We start from the raw sequence: 19608 nt of genomic DNA on the forward strand, positions 1-19608 counted from the left end.
GCCGAAAAATGATCATTCAAACTGTTGTAGTGTCGAAGCACTGTACCCGAAGGTACCATTTCATTTAAGCATTTATCGAAAAATCAGATTTGAAAACAAATAAACACTTGCATCTCTACCTACCTTGAATTTTCTTGGATAAAAGAACAAAATGTATAGAAAGTCTTCATTCTTCTCACCCTTGTTAGTTCTTAAGGGGAGTGTAGTGAAAAGTTACCTTCAACTTCTATAACGTTTCTTTTTAATGAAAAATTAAGTGGGAGTTGTATTATCATTAAATTTATTAAATTTAGTCTTTACCTAAGAATTTGAAGAGTCTCTAAGCCATAAAAAAATTCATATAAAAGTTTTATAAAAAACATCTACATGTTGATTCGAATCTGGATTGCCTATATGAAATATCATGTAGATGACCATTGGGACAATCCAGTTATTCATTAAATCTTTGTAATCAATTTTACTTAAACTAAATCTCTTAAATTGCTGGACTTTTAATTAACTTATGACTTGGGCTTTCGTAATCTTACATGGGTTGAGCTTCTATAGGTTGTTTCTAAAATGAGTTAGGCTCGTGGTGCTAGATCATCACAAAATAATAGCATAATTCCATTTTATTTTTCTCGGTTACTACAACCCTTACACCTTAAATAAAATTTCGCCCTCGAAATTTACCTTATGGTTGGACAAAGAGTGTTGGGTATTTGTCTTTAACTTCTTCTTCTCTTTTCCAAGTAGCTTCTTCTACTCCATGATTATTCCATTGCACTTTGACTAGTTAAATCTCCTTGTTCCGTAATTTATGTACCTTTCGATCCAGTATTTTGATTGGTAATTCCTCATAAGATAAGTCTTTTTGTACTTCCAAGGATTGGTAGTTGACCACATGATCAGGATCATGCATATACTTTCTGATCATCGATACAAGAAACACATTGTAAACTGTCGATAGTTCAGGTGGCAACGCCAATCGATAAGCCACATTTCCAACCCTATCAAGTATTTTAAAAGGTCCGATATAACGAGGTCGTAGTTTGCATTTCTTGCCGAACCTAAGTACACCCTTTATTGGTTCCACCTTTAGAAAGATTTTCTCTCCAACTTCAAATTTCAAGTCTTTTCCCTTGGTATCTGCATAGCTCTTTTGTCTATCTTGCACGGCCTTTATCTTGGTACGGATCTTATCAATGGCTTCAACTGTTCTTTCAATGATCTCTGGTCCCAAAACTCTCTTTTCTCCAACTTTGTCCCAATGAACAGGTGATCTGTATTTTCTACCATAAAGAGCTTCATACAGTGCCATTCCAATAGTTGTTTGGAAACTGTTATTATATGAAAATTCTACCAGAGGTATATACGATTCCCAACTGCCTCCTAGATCCAAAACACAAGCCCTTAGCATATCTTCTAAAGTTTGAATGGTCCTTTCAGACTAACCATCAAATTGAGGGTGATATGCTGTACTGAAATTCAATTTCGTTCCCATAGCTCCTTGTAAGCTCTTCCAAAACTTTAACGTAAATCTTGGATCTCTATCAGATACAATAGACACGGGGACACCATGCAATCTTACAATCTCTCTAATGTACAACTGCACCAGCTGATCTAGACTGAATGTCATTTTTATTGGAAGAAAATAAGCGGACTTTGTTAGACGATCCATTATTACCCATATAGCATTTTGTCCTCTTGCTGACCTTGGAAATCCTACCGCAAAGTCCATTGCGATATTCTCTCATTTCCATTCAGGTATGTCTAATGGATTTAATAACCCTGCCGGGCTTTGATGTTCCGCTTTAACTTGTTGGCATACTATGCATTTTGCCACAAATGAACATATACTTCTTTTCATATTCCTCCACCAAAATGTATTTCGAAGGTCTCGATACATTTTTATACCACCAAGATGTGCGGCGTACGGGGTGGAATGAGCCTCCTCCAATATCTCCTTCCTCAAAACTTCATCATTTGGTACACAAATTCTTCCTTTGAACATTAGTGCCTGTTCCGAAGCTATTCCAAAATCCTTTCTCTTATCAGTACCAATCTCGTTCTTGATCTTCTGCAAGAATGGGTCTTTATCCTGTGCTTCTATGATCCGATCTCTAAGAGTAGGTCGAACCACCAAAGTTGCTAAATGAGCAATGACTTGTTCTGGTGTGGTAATCACTTCAATCTGCAACTTTTTCAAGTCTTTGATCAACTCCATCGAAATAGTAGGTAATGATGCCAACTGTCCCATTGACTTTCTACTTAGAGCATCAGCAACAACATTAGCCTTACCCGGATGATAATGAATAGTGCAATCATAATCTTTCACTAACTCCAACCATCATCTCTGTCTCATATTCAATTCCTTCTATGTGAAGAAATATTTGAGACTCTTATGATCTATCTAAATATCACACTTCCCTCCATATAAGTAATGGCGTCATATCTTTAATGCATGAACCACTGCCGCAAGTTCTAGATCATGCGTCGGGTAGTTCTGCTCATGTTGCTTCAATTGCCTTGAAGCATAGGCAATTACTTTTCCATACTACATCAGTACACATCCCAAACCTTGCTTGGATGCATCACTATTTATAACAAACCCTTCTGAACTTTCAGGTATGGTTGATACAGGTGCTGTGATCAATCATTGTTTTAGCTCCTGAAAGCTCTGCTCACACTTATCTATCCATTGAAACTTTATTCCTTTCCTTGTCAATTGTGTCATTGGTCCAGCTATTTTGGAGAATCCCTCTATAAATCTTCGATAGTACCCAGCCAATCCTAGAAAACTTCAAACTTCACCAGCATTAGTCAGTGTCTTCCAATTAGTTACTGCTTCCACCTTTACTGGGTCCACTTCAATTCCTTGGGCAATAACTACATGACCGAGAAATCCAACTTGTTCAAGCCAAAATTCGCACTTTTGAAGTTGGCGTATAACTTTTCCTTGCGTAGTATCTCTAACGCTATTCTAAAATGTTCCTCATGTTGATCTTTACTCTTGGAGTATATCAAAATGTCATCAATGAAGACTATAACAAATTGATCCAAATACTGATGAACTACTCGATTCATCAGATCCATGAACACTGCCGGAGCATTTGTCAATCCGAATGGCATAACTATGAACTGGTAATGTCCATAACAAATTCTGAAAGTTGTCTTAGGTATATCATCTGCCTTAACCTTCAATTGATGATATCCAGATCGTAAATCGATCTTAGAAAATGCCTTAGTCCCTTTCAATTGATCAAACAAATCCTTAATTCTAGGGAGAGGATACCTATTCTTGATTGTCAAATGGTTCAACTCCCGGTAGTCGATACACATCCTCATACTTCCATCTTTCTTCTTTACAAACAATACTGGTGCGCCCCATGGTGATACACTTGGTTGAATAAAACCAAGGTCTAACAATTCTTGTAACTGAATTTTTCAACTCTTGAAGTTCCTTTGGGGCCATTCTGTATGGGGTTTTAGATACTGGCGCCGCTCCGGGAACCAGATCTATTGTGAATTCCACTTGTCTACCTGGTGGAATACTAGGTAGATCTTCTAGAAACACATCTATAAATTCTTGTACCACTGGTACATCCTCAATCTTTGTCATTGTCAGTTTTTTTCCAAAGATATTAACTAGAAACCCTTGAGATGTTTCTTTTCTCAACATTTTCTCGGCTTGTAAGGCCAAAACCAGTTGGAGATGGGGTTTGGTCTTTATTCCGGGGAAAGAAAATTGTTCTTCTCCTGGTTTTTGAAAAGACACTTCCCTTTCTCCACAACGAATGGTCACATAATTACATCCTAACCAATCCATGCCTAAAATAACATCAATGTCCTTCATATCTATCGTATACAAATTAGCTTCTAAGGTTTTTCCCTCAATATCGAATTTCACTGACTTAGCTAACTTGTCTGTGTTCAATGTCCTGCCTGAGGGGAGGCTAACTTCTAGTGTACTCTTTGACTTATTAAAAGTAATACTAGATTTAGCAATGAAAGACGTTGATACAAAAGAGTGAGTAGCTCCTGAATCAAACAGTATATAAGCAGGTGTATTGGCTACCGGTAAAATACCTGTTATTACGTTTGAGTTCCCCTCTGCATCTTTTTTAGTCAATATAAAAACTCGTGCTTTTCCCTTCTTGTTCTGATCATTGTTATCATCCTTTTTCTGAACAAATGTGGGACAATCCCTAGCAATATGTCCTGATTTGTCACACCGAAAAAATAGGCATTCTTCCCATACAAGCATTCACCACGATGAGGCTTACCTGCAGCTACCATGGCCTTACTGGCGCTAGATCCGATATTAACTTTCTTATTTTGCCATTTGCCCTTTCCTTTGTCTTGAACATTCCACTTTCTCTTTCCAATTTGCCCTTTATCCTTCTGGTTGTACAATTGACGATGTTGCTCTGTATTAGCCTTTTGATACCAGATAGCGTGAGCTCGTTCCAACATCTCACGGTTCGACGTGAAGCGATCTAACATAAGGATCATACTTAGGTCTGGGTTTAACCCTTGCTCGAACCTTCGAGTTTTCTTAATTTCCGTGTCAACCAGATGTGGAGTATACCTTGAGAGTTGATCAAACTTCTGTTCGTAATCCGTTAGGGACATATTACCCTGCTTGAGTTGAAGGAATTCGTTCTCATTGAAATCCCTTAGAGATTGAGGAAAACATTTGTCCATCACTTCCTCCTTGAATTGTTCCCAAGTTATTGCCAATTGCTGCTCCGGAGTCCTAGTTCGGGACATCGAATCCCACCAGTGACTTACATCACCGGTAAACATAAACTCTGCACATTGAACCCTTTGGGCATCAGTGCAGTCTATGAGCCGAAAAATTCGTTCTAGCTTACGAAGTCATTCTTCAACTACTAGTGGACCAGATGCTCCATCGAAGGTAGAGGGCTTATGCCTTAGAAATAACTCAACTACCGAGGTGTGAGTCGGAAGAGTAATAGGAGCTGGTGGTGTAGGTGGAGCGGGATTTTGATTCAGCCTGCCAAGATCTTAAATCGCTTGCAGGAGATCCCTTGTTCTGGTTTACTCGAAACATTTTCCTAGAGATAAGATATAATATCTCACATTAACTTCGTTTGCCAAAACCAGAATACTTAAAAAAAATAATGTAGTCCTCAAATTGATCATTATTTTCCTTTATTGATAGTACTCATTGCAATCAGGACATACAATTGGTCGAAAAAAAAAATTTTCAAAAACATAAAGGAAAAGATATCACAAGAAAATGGAAATCTAAATTTCTAATCCCTATGAATCTTGTGAATCTTCTTCGGTGGAGCCTCATCTTCGGAGGAGTCTTCTATCTCACGCCCTGACTCTAGGTCCATCTCAACCTGTGGCTCAGGTTCATGCTCATGATCATTCTCTAAGTTCAACCCAAAGTCATCTTCATGCTCCCATTCGGGATCTTCCTCTGGGTCTAATTCAAACTGAGGTTCGGGCTCGAGCTCATTATTAGGCTCAATTACTATCTCCGGTTGGGGTTCTAAACTCTCACTCCATCTGTCTAGAAAGGTCTGACAATATATACCAAATTCAATCATATTTGGGTTCTCTGGATGGTTACCCTCTAGCATCTCATCCCTAACAATGACTCCCATGTTTCCCCACTGAGGTGAAGTGAATGTATAAGGTTATTCACAGCCTCGATATGCGTGATCTCCAGTCCTGCATCTACAGCTGCCATACATCTCTCGTAGATGTCATGTACGTGTTCAACAAGTGGATGAGACGGGTCAGTCAGATAGTTCTCATAGGACTGAATGATGGCCCTACGGTTCAACACTACTATACAAACTGTGGCCTTTCTAGCGGTCTGATAAATTCTAGCCATGTCTGTCACATAAGTGTCCAATTATGTGTTATCTTCATTAGTAATATCAACTTATACACTATGCTCTTGAGGTTCTAATAGGATGGCCAATCATCATTTCTTCACGTATATTTAAACAAAATATAATGTACATGGCATATTTTATTCAAAACATCATAAGCATTTTTTCATAGATTCAAGCTTAAATGATAAAAAGAAAATCAAAATCATGCTCGAAAAAATAATGTGGAACATAATATTTTTATTTCATACCTTGGGTTCGTCGGATGAGGTCCACTGATAGACGCAGGATGCCATGAAGTGCCTTAAATGTTTCATTTTTTTCATCTCACAAATAAAATACATTAAGTCTACAGAATCGACTAAACTCGTGCTCTGATACCACGCTGTAACATCCCGACCCGCATGGACCGAAATTTCACTCAAACCATTGTACCTTAACCGTAAAGTTAGTTCAATATATTTTTAATAGAAGGTATAAAGATTAAATTTTAGAATTTAATTAAAGAATTTTATTTTTTTTATTTAAACAATAATCCAATTCTAAAAGAAAACAATTTCAAAAATGTTTTTAGAATAGGTTCCATGCATGTAACGACTATTGACGTGAAATTTTGGCAAAACTTAAAAAATAATGTTGCTATTCCAGTTTTTGTTTCAAACAGTAATTGTAAAAATAAATTTGTTTTCATAGCTATCAACCTTGAAATTTCATAAAATTTTAATATAAGATAGTAAACTCCTTATAATATGACATATTCAAAAACTAGCTTTCGTCGACATCATATGGGGCATTAAAATATTTTTCAAAACTCAGTAGCGACCCGGTTGAAAGGTAAACCGGTACAGTTCACTTAAAATGGCATATAAAATTCCACCAACGTCAAAACGACATGATTTCAAATTTATACAGTAGCTAATCCATGAGACTATCAAATCCAATTGGTTCCATCCAAAAATTCCCAAGTAACAAGTGAGTTATGAATTTTTGAAAACAAAGGTAGAAGCTGAAAAATAGAAACAGCACCCAGCACAGTTTACTTTATGTGACAAATAACCTTTTACCGATATTGGATTGACATGATTCCAATTTTATTCAGTATGTAACTTATTGGGCTATCCAATCCAATTGATTTCGTATAAAAATACCAAGTAATAAAAGAGTTATGATTTTTTTAAAGATGAGGCAGAAACTGAAATTTTTGAAGAGATATCAAAACTTTAGGTCGCTAACTTTTTTTGTATATGGTGATTTGAAAATTTATTCCTATGACGCATATCTACTTTCAAACATAATTTATTCACAACGAGTGTTCGTAAAATAGATCCGCACAATATTCATAGGAATCAATTTTAAAGGAAGTGTAAACATCTCAAAATCAACTAAAAATATAAATTACCGGCTTCTCTATGACATGTTACATAATCATTTACCATCATCTACGCCCCAAGGAAAATCCATTCAACCTGTAGGAAGGAAATTAATCCATGAGTTTGAAACTCAATAGATATCATCAGTATAATTCGTTATCAAATTAGAAATTCCGAACTATAGATTTATACCGTCGCACGTAGATGGATTTTCAGCAAAATCCAATTACTATAGCATTATCATAACACGTAGAATCGGAGAATGATCATTCAAACTGTTGTAGTGCCAAAGCACCGTACCCGAAGGTACCATTTCATTTAAACATTTATCGAAAAACAGATTTGAAAACGAATGAACACTTGCACCTCTACCTACCTTGAATTTTCTTGGATAAAAGAACAAAATGTATAGAAAGTCTTCCTTCTTCTCACCCTTGTTATTCCTTAAACTTAACTTGATATGAAATATATTTTTTGAGAGAAAATGAGATAAAATTCGGATTTGAAGAGGAGTGTAGTGAAAAAGTGACATTCCACTTCTATAACGTTTCTTTTTAATGAAAAAATAAGTGGGGAAGTTGTATTATCATTAAATTTATTAAATTTAGTCTTTAACTAAGAATTTGAAGAGTCTCTAAGCCATAAAAAAACTCATATAAAAGTTTTATAAAAAGCATCTACATGATGATTCGAACCTGAGTTGCCTATATGAAATACCATGTAGATGACCATCGGGACAATCCAGTTATTGATTAAATCTTTGTAATCAATTTTATTTAAATTAAATCTCTTAAATTGCTGGGCTTTTAATTAGCTTATGACTTGGGCTTTCATAATCTTACATGGGTTGAGCTTCCATAGGTCGTTTCTAAAATGGGTTAGGCTGGTGGTGTTAGATCATCACAAAATAATAGCATAATTCCATTTTATTTTTCTCAGCTACTACACAAGCCACATTAGCAAAACATACAATAAGGTATACAACAAAAAGTATAGACACATGAATCTTAGACATGACTATATAAGAAAATTAATCAAAAATAGAATAATTTCCTTAAATTATATGAGGTCAATTGAGAAGTTAGCGGATCCTTTAACTAAACCTCTAAATAGAGATTTAGTAGTATCTACTTGGAATAAGATAGGGTTGAAACTCCTTAACTGAAAAAGTTCACCAATTATGGCAACCCTACATGTAATTACTCAAAAGATAATCTACGGGTTCAAAGGATAACAACAAGTCGTTCGGTATGTGGATAGTTGTAGCATTATTAAAATCCGATATAATTCTATCCTAATTAAAATAATGCTGGTTGTTATTGAAACAAGGGTTGAGTTTTAAGCTCTTAATGAAGTTCAGTGCTAAAACGCAAATACCTCTAAAAGTAACAAATGTATTGGAAGAACTTCGCCTAAACAATCTTCAAGATGGCGCCGCCTTAATAGAGAGTTGGAGTTTCTTTTTTAAAAGTTAAGCACGAGTCCTTATTAGCGCGAAGCGAGTTATGAGAAATTTGAGAACACGTGGTAGTCGTGTGTGTATTCTTACCGATATTGTCACATAAAATAACTAGTTCAATGCTTCACGCTACCTTTAATTTCGACTTTACTTTGTTTGAATTACACTATGGTTAGATTCAAATTAAAGATATCTAATTTTTACGCATGAGCATCGTTTACTTTGAATATGAGACCTTGTTAATTTTGAACAAGTGGGGGATTGCTGTGAATTTGGTTGTTCAAAAACAACAATGAAAAAAATGAATGAATAAATTGGCCATGCGGTTGCATGATACAAATTTTTTACCGTTTCTGACTATTGCAAACTTGAAATTGGTGGCGTTTCACTTGATTTTTTAGAACCATTTCATACTTTTGTCGAAGGCTATATATAGATAAGTCATGTTCAAGGGAAAGATGTAAGAAAAATATCTTGCAATCCATACTTTGTTCAAAAAACAATCAATTCCCGATTTACATTCATATTCATTCTATCTTCGTGTTCTTCAAGTTTTAGAGAATTTCACTTTGTGTTTTGGTGAAATTCTTTACAAGGCTTGTTACAATCCTTCAAACTATTTGCTGAAATACCCTAAAACATCTCATAAACACCGAAAAGGGGGCAAATAATATTTGAAGACAACAATCCCGCGTTTGAGTCTTCACATTTATTGTTACAATTTTCTGATTTTGTTCATCTTGTTGCTATATTTATTGTGATTTTCTTTTTGTTTCTTCTTCATCCCTCCAATATTTCCAACACACAAACAAAGCCATATATGCACAAACAAATCACTAAAATTTAAGAATTCTTGAAAATGAGTAGCCAATTTAACAGCAGAACTAAACAAAATGCCAGCCTTCGAAACCCATCACCATCGGATCCACCAGATTGAACGACCCAAAATGCAGACCACACAGCTCGATGGTGTGAATGGGTCGAATTTGGCAAGCACAGTGTGAATGGGATGGTGAGTATTGGTCATCGGTGTAATAGAGGTGGTTTTAGACTTGTAATTGATTTGGTTGGGGTTAGGTGAACTTCGAGCGTGGGAGGGAGTGGGGTGGGAATAAGATGACGTAATTTTGTTTCTTTTCCACCTTTTTTGTTTTTTGGTTTTTTGTTTTAATTAGTTGATAAGGAAAGTTAAAAGTTCGCATTTTACCCATTTAAAATTGGTCAAAGTCAATTTATTGGGTCAAACTAACAAAAATAATTCATTAGGACCCCAAAAGTTAATTTTTAAAAGGTTTGAGACCGTGGGTGGCACAAAGTAAAGTTTAAGATAAAGTCTGCAAAAATATAAAAGGTTTGGGATTGCTGCTACAATTTTCCCTATTTTTAATGAAAGTTTATGAAAATCTTTGAAAATGAAAGTGTACAAAAGTTATGAAAGTTTGTAAAAGTCTAAATTAAATCCACATTTGCTAGCATTTTTCGTGGTGAATCTCAATAACATGTTCTATACTTTCATGGTTTCATCGACTTCAATTTTTTATTCGGACCTAAATCTTTTTCTTTATTGTTAGATAACTTTGTACATCATGGATATTGTTGTAAACACATAATGTTTCCCAATCATTCTTCAAATATAATTGCACAGATGGAGGTCCACCAAATTTGGCTAATTGACATGATTACACCTCCATTGACCATTGTATATATAGTTTCAACATTCAAGGTCCCCCCTCATAATGTTGCCTTGACAGTTTCAATGAGATCAAACTACTTTCTCCTCATGCTTTATTGCTTTAATTTCTTATGCAATCATTTATATTCCCATAATTTTCCTTTTATTTAATATTTTTTATTTTATTTTATTTTACTTTATTTTTTGACTTGCATATGCATACTAACTCGTTTCCAAAGACGGGTCATTATATGTCAGTGACTTCATGAAATAATTTTAATCTTCTTCAAGTCATGTCACCAATGACGAGTAATACCCGTAAGGGCATCTGCTCATATTAGTTGACTCACATTCAAAATCGACTTGTAAAAAAAGATGCAATTACAGTTATTACAAGAAATGGTATTGACATTCGGATTCAAGAGTTTAAATAGTATACTGGACCATGGGATGACTTAAATTAACAAAGGTTCTGACAAATTACCGTTTGATTAACAGTCGAATGCGAGTTTGAACCTCTTTTTATCGAGCAGGTGCATCTTTCGGGGCTTTCTATGTACAACTTTTACTTTTTGTTATTTACTTTTTTAAGTTAGCACTTCTAGAAAATTACTTATGCCGTCTATAATTATTCCTTATATGTTATTGTAATCTAATATATTGTCAAGAAGATGTAAAGGGAAAAGAAAAAGAAAAGAAAATAGATTATTGCAGTCTATTTCTCTCGATTAAGAAAAAGAGTACACTTAAGTGTTGTAGAGCTGAATTATTGTTGTTATGCTGAGTTCGCACTTGAATCGACACTAAGGACGTAGTCTCGTATTGAAGCGAACATCTATAAATCTTACGTATTTTTATGTGTCTATTTCCTTACATCGATTTTATTGCTCTTGGTGATATAGAATAGAATTTTTAATTCTCAACATTTAGTATCATTTACATAGAAAATTTTAGGATGAAAAAAGTTAGCAGTATATACATCAGATATTTATCAGCATCATTGCCTTGTTTTTACTTCAAATACTAACAAATAAATTATTGTAAATTAATTAGTACGTAATGGTTTCGGTCTTATAATTTGTATAGATTGTTTTCTTTTGTAATTATAATTTGTAACTCGTCTTTTATCATTATCATCTCGGAAGTCTTATACTCCCTTGTCCTATATGCTTGGTCTTTGCAGAAAATTCAAAAAGTTTCTCCCCCAAGAGCATAGTAGTCATATTTGATTTTTGCTTATTCATTAAGTTTCCTCTAAATCTCTAGTATCATTGCGTCCAATGACTAGAGTAAAGACTAATAAGCCCTTTCCAGGTTCCACTCTGCTCAATATTTTGCCGCCTAGAATTTCTCAAATCATTGGTGTCATATGCCTAATGTAAGGACTACCATGCCATTTCTATTCTGCCTGATCCCTATTATAAATTTTATTATTTATTATTTTTAAGTTAAAGACTTAGTCTTTGTTTATTCTTACACGAGAATAAAGGCCTTGCTAATCTCTATGTTGTTAGCTAATTTTATCGTCTATACGATAGTCCTACTTTCTAGGAATAATGGCAGATTTTTATGTAATTTGGTTTATTCTCATGGTTATAAATAGCCAATTTCTCAATTCAATTTATGCATCAGATATTCATTCTTGTGTAGTTGGTTTTTTCATCTTTTTGGGTCAATTATAGAAAGATAAAAGCAATACCTTTTCTTACCCATTTAAGAGTATGTACTGCTATTTACATTTTCTATCAAAAATATCGGAGCCAGTTTAATACTAAAACAATTGTGCTACAAAAACAGGGATTCCAGGCAATAAGTGTCAACCTAAATTTTGTTTTTTTAAAAAAAAAAAAAGAGGGGGGGGGGGGGGGGGAGAGAGAGATGCTAGAGAAGATAATATGTACAATTTTCTCTTGTAAATATTTTCTCATCATAGTAAAATATTACAATGGCAAAAGATGACATAGTCCCACGTTAAGTCGAACATCTATAAATCTTGCATCTTCTTGCATATGTTTTCCTTTTGCCATTTTATTGCTTTTGATGGTAGAATTGGAATTTCTAATTCTCAATCACAATAAAAAGCATATTTTGAATTGCTCCTCTTAACATTAAGGTTGACATTTTAAGATAAAAATCTGAGTTTTGATGTGATTTCAAAGTTCATTAATTTCTGACAAGCAATTTAATCCCACTAAAATTTAAAGATGAATATATGGATTTTAAAGATTGATATTCTCAAACGAGTCACCATCTTACAAGTCATTTTAAGAGTAAATTGCACGTTGATTAAATATCAAATAATTCCACTATGTGTACGCTAAAGTTTTACACTCTAGTGTACAGCCCCTTTCATATGAGGGGCCCACAAATTTTTTATTCATTGCGGGCCCTCATATGAGGGGGCTATAACAGTTTAATGTACAAATGGATTTATTCAATATCGAAACTTTGCAATTTTCTAATTTCTTGGAAAATTTCTTTTATCCTTGATAAAAGTTGACATGTCTGAAATTCAACAACTTAGACAAATTCATTGATGAAGTACTTAATAATTTGACAACAATCTGGCTTGTCATTTTGGCCAACCATCTGCAAATGATTGAGCACACTCTAAAACCCAGTATAGATTACAACAAAACATGGCAATATAGCCTTAGGATTAAAAACATACAACTCATCCAAATTTGGGTAAGTTCCAGCAACTCCAGCTAAAGAGTCATATTCTTCCATGCTCCCCTCCACATTCTTCTTCACTCGCCCTGCAATCACCCTGCAAACCAGCATTGCTCTCTTTTCATCGTCCGACCCCACCCGTGCTCGGTCGTGCGCTTTTCCGCTAGAAGCCGTCGTCAATATACCTGTCGAAAGACATAAATATATAAATGCATATTTCCTCTGACTGATTAATGTTTAATAGAGTCCGTAACAAATTAGGGTCGGACTTGGCCTGCATGGCCCCACATGAAAATCGAGCTTGTTCTACCCTTAATCAGCCTGGTTTGGCCCGTTGAGATACCTATATGAGACAGACAGGTAAAGCTTGATCGGGCCTACCACAAGTGTGATCAGACTCTATACAATCGGCACAATCAAATTGACACCACTAGAAAAGACATTAAGTGGTAATATGTCAAGTAACATACCTTTTTGAAAAAATCCAGTCACAGCTTCGGCGTTGACCTTGAACCCATTCTTGATAATGCTACATACATTACAACTCGGAATCGAATTGCACAAATTCGATGACCCGTTTAGGCCGAGTGAGCACATGAAAGTGGTGCAATGGAACCTAAGGAGTTCATTGCCATCGGCTATGCACCTGGGGTGCTTTTTGTGGAGCCTGGTGGCTTTAGCCTTGATGCTGTCTCTGTATTCCTCGAACCTTGATATTGTCTTGGGAGTGTTTTGGACCTTCAAAATTCTGTCAATTTTGCACACTGGGGTCTGTTTCTTTAGCCAGCTTGACTGAAATATGATCTCCACTATGTTCTTGCTTGTGTCCTCTGGTCCCAATTCAGAAACTATAGGCCCGATCCCCAAAAAAATGGAAAACGAGAATATTTATTATATAGTTATTTGTAACTCTATAAATAAAGTCAATGTATGCTCGATGTGACATTGACTTATGTTTAAAATCTTAAGTCAACTAGGCTCATTCGTAATTAACATTTGATGGTATTATTTGTTATAAATGTTGTTTTGTATGGTTGTGTTTGTGATTTTCCTCATGGGGATATTTATTATGTGTTGGAAAGAGTGCTTGGAGTAAGGAAAATGTGGAACAATTCAGTATCTAAATTAGGAGTAGATGACAACCAGGAGTATAGATTTGAGGAAAGTTAATTAATGGGGTACTGTTTTGTTCATTGATTATGCAAAACTAGGCATTGAAATCATCAATAAAAGCAAAAAGTTTGACTACATAATTAAGAATAATAATAAAAAAAAATCATTTTCACACAAATTTAAATTGTTGAACATTTCGCAACTCTGTTAATTTATTCTATCGAGAAATCTAAAATAAAAATTTAACAATTTCATGTCCCTCTTATTAATGGAAATTTCTATATCTATAAAAAGAGAAATACTTCAATGAGAATGTCGGATGAGAATGCATGGATAATTCACTTAAATTACGATATTTCAAACCACATACCATTTAAATCAGGAAGCATCCAACCGATTGAGTGAGAGAGAGAAACGGTGTGTGTGGATGGATTCACTCGACGTCCAAGTTATCGTGATTTAAATGATTCTGATCCAAGATTTAGTAATTTAAATGAACAATTTAACCACACGATACATATGTTTGTCCCACTGAAATACTTCAGTTACTTAAGTCATCCTACTAATGTTTCCAGTATTATTGTCACGTTTTCTTTTATATTCGTATTAGGGTAAACAAAGTCATGCTAACTATTTTTACTTATCCCACAAAAAAAAACAAAAAAGGGATTAAGTTGATAGGAGTGATTACTCCAACAAAGAAAAAATGCTTTTAGGTAATATGTGAATGATAATGAGTGAGTAAAAGTAAGTAAAATTGTGAGTCATACTAAATGTGTGACAAAAATAATTTAAATAGAGTTTAATGAGCTTATAAGCAATTATAGACTTTGCCAAACATGCACGGAAGAGAGGAAATTAATGGAGAATTACCTGCATGTCTAACAGCTTGATGAAGCTCCAAATTTTCAGCTTTTGTGAATATTTCACCACACTCAGGGCATGAAGAAATCGTCGCTCTTAAAGAGGGATCTCTAGTCATTCCAAGAACAGGATCCACTACCATTCTACATTCATAACAACCAGAAAGTTTCCTAAAAGGCATTCCTCTGAAGGATCCAGAAATTGAAGGTGAAGCACATGAAACTGAAAGTGAAGAAGATGAAGATGAAAACCCAGTCCCATTTAGTTCACTTAACGTAGTTCTGGTGGATCTATTTGAACCGTCAATTTCTGAAGAAGAAGAAGCCATTAATGATCTTTTTTTCTGGGTTTCTGTGGGTGATGAAATTTCAGGTCTTTGCATTATTTTTGTGTTGCTGCAAAGTGAACCTGAACACTTCATTTTCTTGCTTTTTTTGTTCATTTCCTCCAGGGTTTGTTCGTTCTTTGCTTGTTTGAGTTTCTTGCATTTCTGGTTGCTTTCCTCCGGCGGCGGCTCTTTTATTGGTTCTTTCATTTTCTTGTATTTCTGGTTGCTTTCCTCCGCCGCTGGTGGCTCTTGCTTTGGCTTCATTTTGTTGGGTGGGGGTGGCTGATTTTCTTTTGGTTGTTTTGTATTCTTGCATTTCTGGTGGCTTTCCTCCGGAGGTATCGGCGGCGGCAGTGGCTGTTCTTGTGGCTTTTGCTTTAGCTTTAGCTTTTGCTTTTGCTTTTGCTTTTGTTCTTGTCTTTTCTCTTTATGGCCATCTTGATGCTCCTGATTCTGTTGTTCCTTCTGCTCCTGCTGTTGTACTTGCACATATTTGCAGGTGAAGAGATTTCTTACAACCACCCATGAATGTTGTTTTTCTTGTTTCTGAGAATACATATTCTGATTAAATTGATGTTTCTTTGTGAGTTTTCTCGGATTTTTACTTTTGGCCATTGGAGAATAGATCCAGAAGTGGATAAATCAGAATGTCTCAGAAAAATTGGACTCAAATAGGTAGATGGAGTGGGGATGATGATGGGGTGTGCGCGGTTGCGAGGGGCGTGCGTGGGCAGGGGGTCGCCCTCTCTATACATTGATCCTGGATTTGGGTGCTGTGGGGCCTCTCCCATAAATGCATGCATTTTATTTGAATAATACTATTTATTATTATGATGTTTTTCTTGTTTCTGAGAATACATATTCTGATTAAATTGATGTTTCTTTGTGAGTTTTCTCGGATTTTTACTTTTGGCCATTGGAGAATAGATCCAGAAGTGGATAAATCAGAATGTCTCAGAAAAATTGGACTCAAATAGGTAGATGGAGTGGGGATGATGATGGGGTGTGCGGGGTTGCGAGGGGCGTGCGTGGGCAGGGGGTCGCCCTCTCTATACATTGATCCTGGATTTGGGTGCTGTGGGGCCTCTCCCATAAATGCATGCATTTTATTTGAATAATACTATTTATTATTATGATAATAGAATTATCGATAATGTGATAGTCTATATAGACTAATAGGATTGGGCATATAAATTTTAGGGGGAGGAGGCTTGGTATCAAGGGAGAGTGAGAAATGTGAGAATAACAGATTGTCACATCACCGATGTTTCATCACCTTGATGATGAATAACATTACTCATTTTATTTTCTAAAATTGGAGGTGGGCAAGGAGGTCCTCAAAATTGCTCGACATGTCTAAAATTATCTGAACTTAAAACGACCAATGTTGGGTCTATGGTTTAATAACCACGAATAAGCCTATTTGGTAGAGATTAAAATTAAAATTTCAATATAAGTCAAAATTAATAATTATTTAATCACATATTTATAGACTCACAACTTTTTTGCCCCACATTTCATCAATTTTTATCAAAATTTATTAAAAATCTGATTTTAATCTCACCAAACAAGAGCTAAATAAGTTCCGATCAAAAGAGTGTCATCATAAGAGTTATATCCAGTCCCAAACTCGAATTCAGTAGTTACTAGAAGTTAGCAATGCAGATTCTCGCAAAATGACCTTACGTAGCTACTTCAGTTATCGTATCAATGTGAGTAAGTTTATTGAGTCTTTTCCCTACTTTGAGAAATACTTCAATGGCCAACAATGAGTTCGATCTACTGAGTTATTCGATTTGTTAAAAAACGAAAAAGAGAGAAAACACTATTCTTATTAATATAGCAAATTCGTGCAAAAGTCTTCTCTTTTCACGAGATTATATAGAAGTCTTGGAAGAAAATGTAGGACCATATGATCTAGTCTATATGTGTAACAAAACCTTATATTCGGCAAAAATGATCTCATATCCATAGTGGGTAGGAGCTATATTGCCCTATGTTAAGCGTATTTTATACTCTTATGACTTATTAGACGTTAATTTTATTTATTAGATAAAACTCGAGGTAAAATGATGGAATTGGAAGAAATTAATGAAAAGGGGCAAAAATGAAAGATATCCAAAGTTCGAGGATCAAAGTGTGAACATTAAATAGTTGATTCGGACTATAAAATGATGATTGAAAATCACATATGATCAATTGGATGCAATTTGAAATCAAAGGAGTAAAATATAGTCGGAGTATTCTTACAAATTAATTTTCAGCCGAAAAAGTCATGTTCCGATTTTTTAACCTCGATTTTAGACCCATTTTTTGGATAGCAAAAGTTCGAATTGGAAAAATATTACTACTAGAAGAATTATAGCCTTTGGAGTTATCTTTCCAACATCTTTTGAATCACCTCAATTGGATATCAAAAAAGAAAGTTACGACGAAAATACCGAAAGCTGCTCGAGGACGACGCGAAGTGATGAGTTTGTTTCACTCATGGATTTTGCACAAGTTTAACTTGATTAAATGCTAGATCTTGTGAGTATAGAACTTTTTATGTGTTTGTTAGTGTTGTTTTGAAGATTAGGAGAGGCGGTGCGAAAAGAGGTATTAAAGTGGACAAAGAGGCCAAAAACGCGGAATTGGGGCAGAAAGACGACGCCTAGGCGCTACATTGGCACTATGAAACTGATAAAAAAAAAGGATAAAATTTGAACCCGAGAGGCAGCGCCTAGGCGCCGCAATCATAGCGCCCAGGCGCTATCATCAGCACCTAGGCGCTGAAGATGTAGCGCCCAGGTGCTATCATCAGAGCTTAGGCGCTGTCTTGTAGCGCCTAAGCGCTGCGACTAAATATCTAGGACGCGTTTTTTTGGGCTGTTCTAAAATCTATAAAAACCCTACTTCTACACAAAACGGAGGGGCACCTATAAATACATATTTCTCATACTTTTGAGGGGTTCTTGATATATTGGAGACAAGACAACAAGAAAAGAGATTCAAAAGAGAAATTCAAGAAGATTAACACCAAGAAATTGAATATTAGAAGCATTCATTGGAAGGGGAAGGAGATTATGGTGCAAGAATTCTACTTTTTCTTCTACATCTTTATTACAAATTCGGTGATGTATTGTAAGATAATTTCCAATTTTTTTCTTGTATTATGAGTAGCTAAATTCATTATTAGGGGGAATGATGTAATCAATTGGGATCTTTTACATTCTTTTATTAAGATTTTCAGTTTTTAATTTTTTCATGTGTTGATTTTGCTATGAGTTGAATGCATTAAATTATTTGATCAATAATTTGATGATTTTTGTGAATTCTTTACAAATAGAGATATGAGTTTAGGATTTAGACCATGTAGTAAAATTCAGTACATTGGTATAACGAGTAGAGATATCTATACCATTTATTGCTGTCATAATTGAATTCCTAGGATATAGAACTCGTTTAACTAAGTTGAATTTGCGTAAAGATATGAAATTTAATTAGTTGAATAAGCTCAATGAGAACTCAAGAGGGGTAAATTGAATACAATAGGAGAATTCGACCGAGCACTACATTAGATTTGAGTTTTAATTTGAAATGTAAAGATGATCAATTGGTGAATTTATTCTGCCCTAACATCCATTCACTATTTGATTCTCCAACCAATCGTGTGAACATCCATTTATTTTCTAAAATTTAGATTAAAACTCAGATTTTACAACTTTTAATTTATTTTAGTCAAATAGTAGTTAAAGAAAAATTGAATTAAGTGTTAGAAAATAGTCCTTGTGGGATCGACAATCTAGACTCTTAGGTCCACTATTACTTTTTACGGGTCGTACACTTGCGAAACAAAATTTTACAACACGACGCAAACCAAAGCACAAGCTGACTATTTTGGTGGGCGTGTAAGACATAAATTTCATAACTCGAAGCAAGTCAACATGCCCACGTGTTCGGTAGCTATTCTTGTGCAGGTGCTCAGGCCAAATTTTCTGCTTGTGGGTCAATTTCCTTTTTTGATTCAAACTCTTATTGGTAACAACTTTGGGACGATTTCTTGACATAAATTCAATCCTTATAAATAAAGTACTTGGGAGAAACATTGAAAAACTTTCTCTTGCCTCTTTATAAACAATAATATCATCAAGAACAAGACGTCAATTCATTACTTTTGGAAGAGAATTACATCAATAAATTAAAGGCCAATTACATCAAGAAGTTGAAGAATTCAACTTTAAATTTGAAGATCAACATCTTTTGTATTCTTTCATGATTTGGGTAGTATTTTT

At 35.0% G+C, this 19608-nt stretch overlaps 1 protein-coding gene across 2 annotated transcripts; it reads right to left on the reverse strand.

Annotated features, from left to right (window-relative positions):
• Positions 1-12862: 12862 nt before the first annotated feature.
• On the reverse strand, positions 12863-16364 carry LOC111409094. Of its 2 annotated transcripts, XM_023039014.1 has the most exons (4): positions 16170-16364; positions 15016-15867; positions 13500-13877; positions 12863-13214 (listed from the first exon to the last, which is right to left on the reverse strand). In XM_023039014.1, exons 1-4 carry the CDS (start codon positions 16249-16251, stop codon positions 12967-12969), a joined length of 1560 nt encoding a protein of 519 aa, XP_022894782.1. In that variant the 5' UTR covers positions 16252-16364; the 3' UTR covers positions 12863-12966. The 2 variants fall into 2 exon arrangements, with proteins under 2 accessions (XP_022894782.1, XP_022894781.1); XM_023039013.1 differs by lacking the exon at positions 16170-16364 and having other exon boundaries at positions 15016-16056.
• Positions 16365-19608: the final 3244 nt, after the last annotated feature.

The sequence above is a fragment of the Olea europaea genome, chromosome 14 (assembly GCF_002742605.1).
Source record: "Olea europaea var. sylvestris chromosome 14, O_europaea_v1, whole genome shotgun sequence".
Taxonomy (NCBI): Eukaryota; Viridiplantae; Streptophyta; class Magnoliopsida; order Lamiales; family Oleaceae; genus Olea; species Olea europaea.

What these genes read in the sequence shown, in the direction of transcription:
- LOC111409094 (XM_023039014.1), bottom strand. Translation starts at nt 16,251, where the DNA reads ATGGCCAAAAGTAAAAATCCGAGAAAACTCACAAAGAAACATCAATTT. An exon ending in TTCTCAGAAACAAGAAAAAC is followed by an intron (nt 15,868 to 16,169) that starts ATCATAATAATA and finishes AACAAGAAAAAC; the next exon opens with AACATTCATGGGTGGTTGTA. An exon ending in GACTGGATTTTTTCAAAAAG is followed by an intron (nt 13,215 to 13,499) that starts GTATGTTACTTG and finishes GTCTTTCGACAG; the next exon opens with GTATATTGACGACGGCTTCT.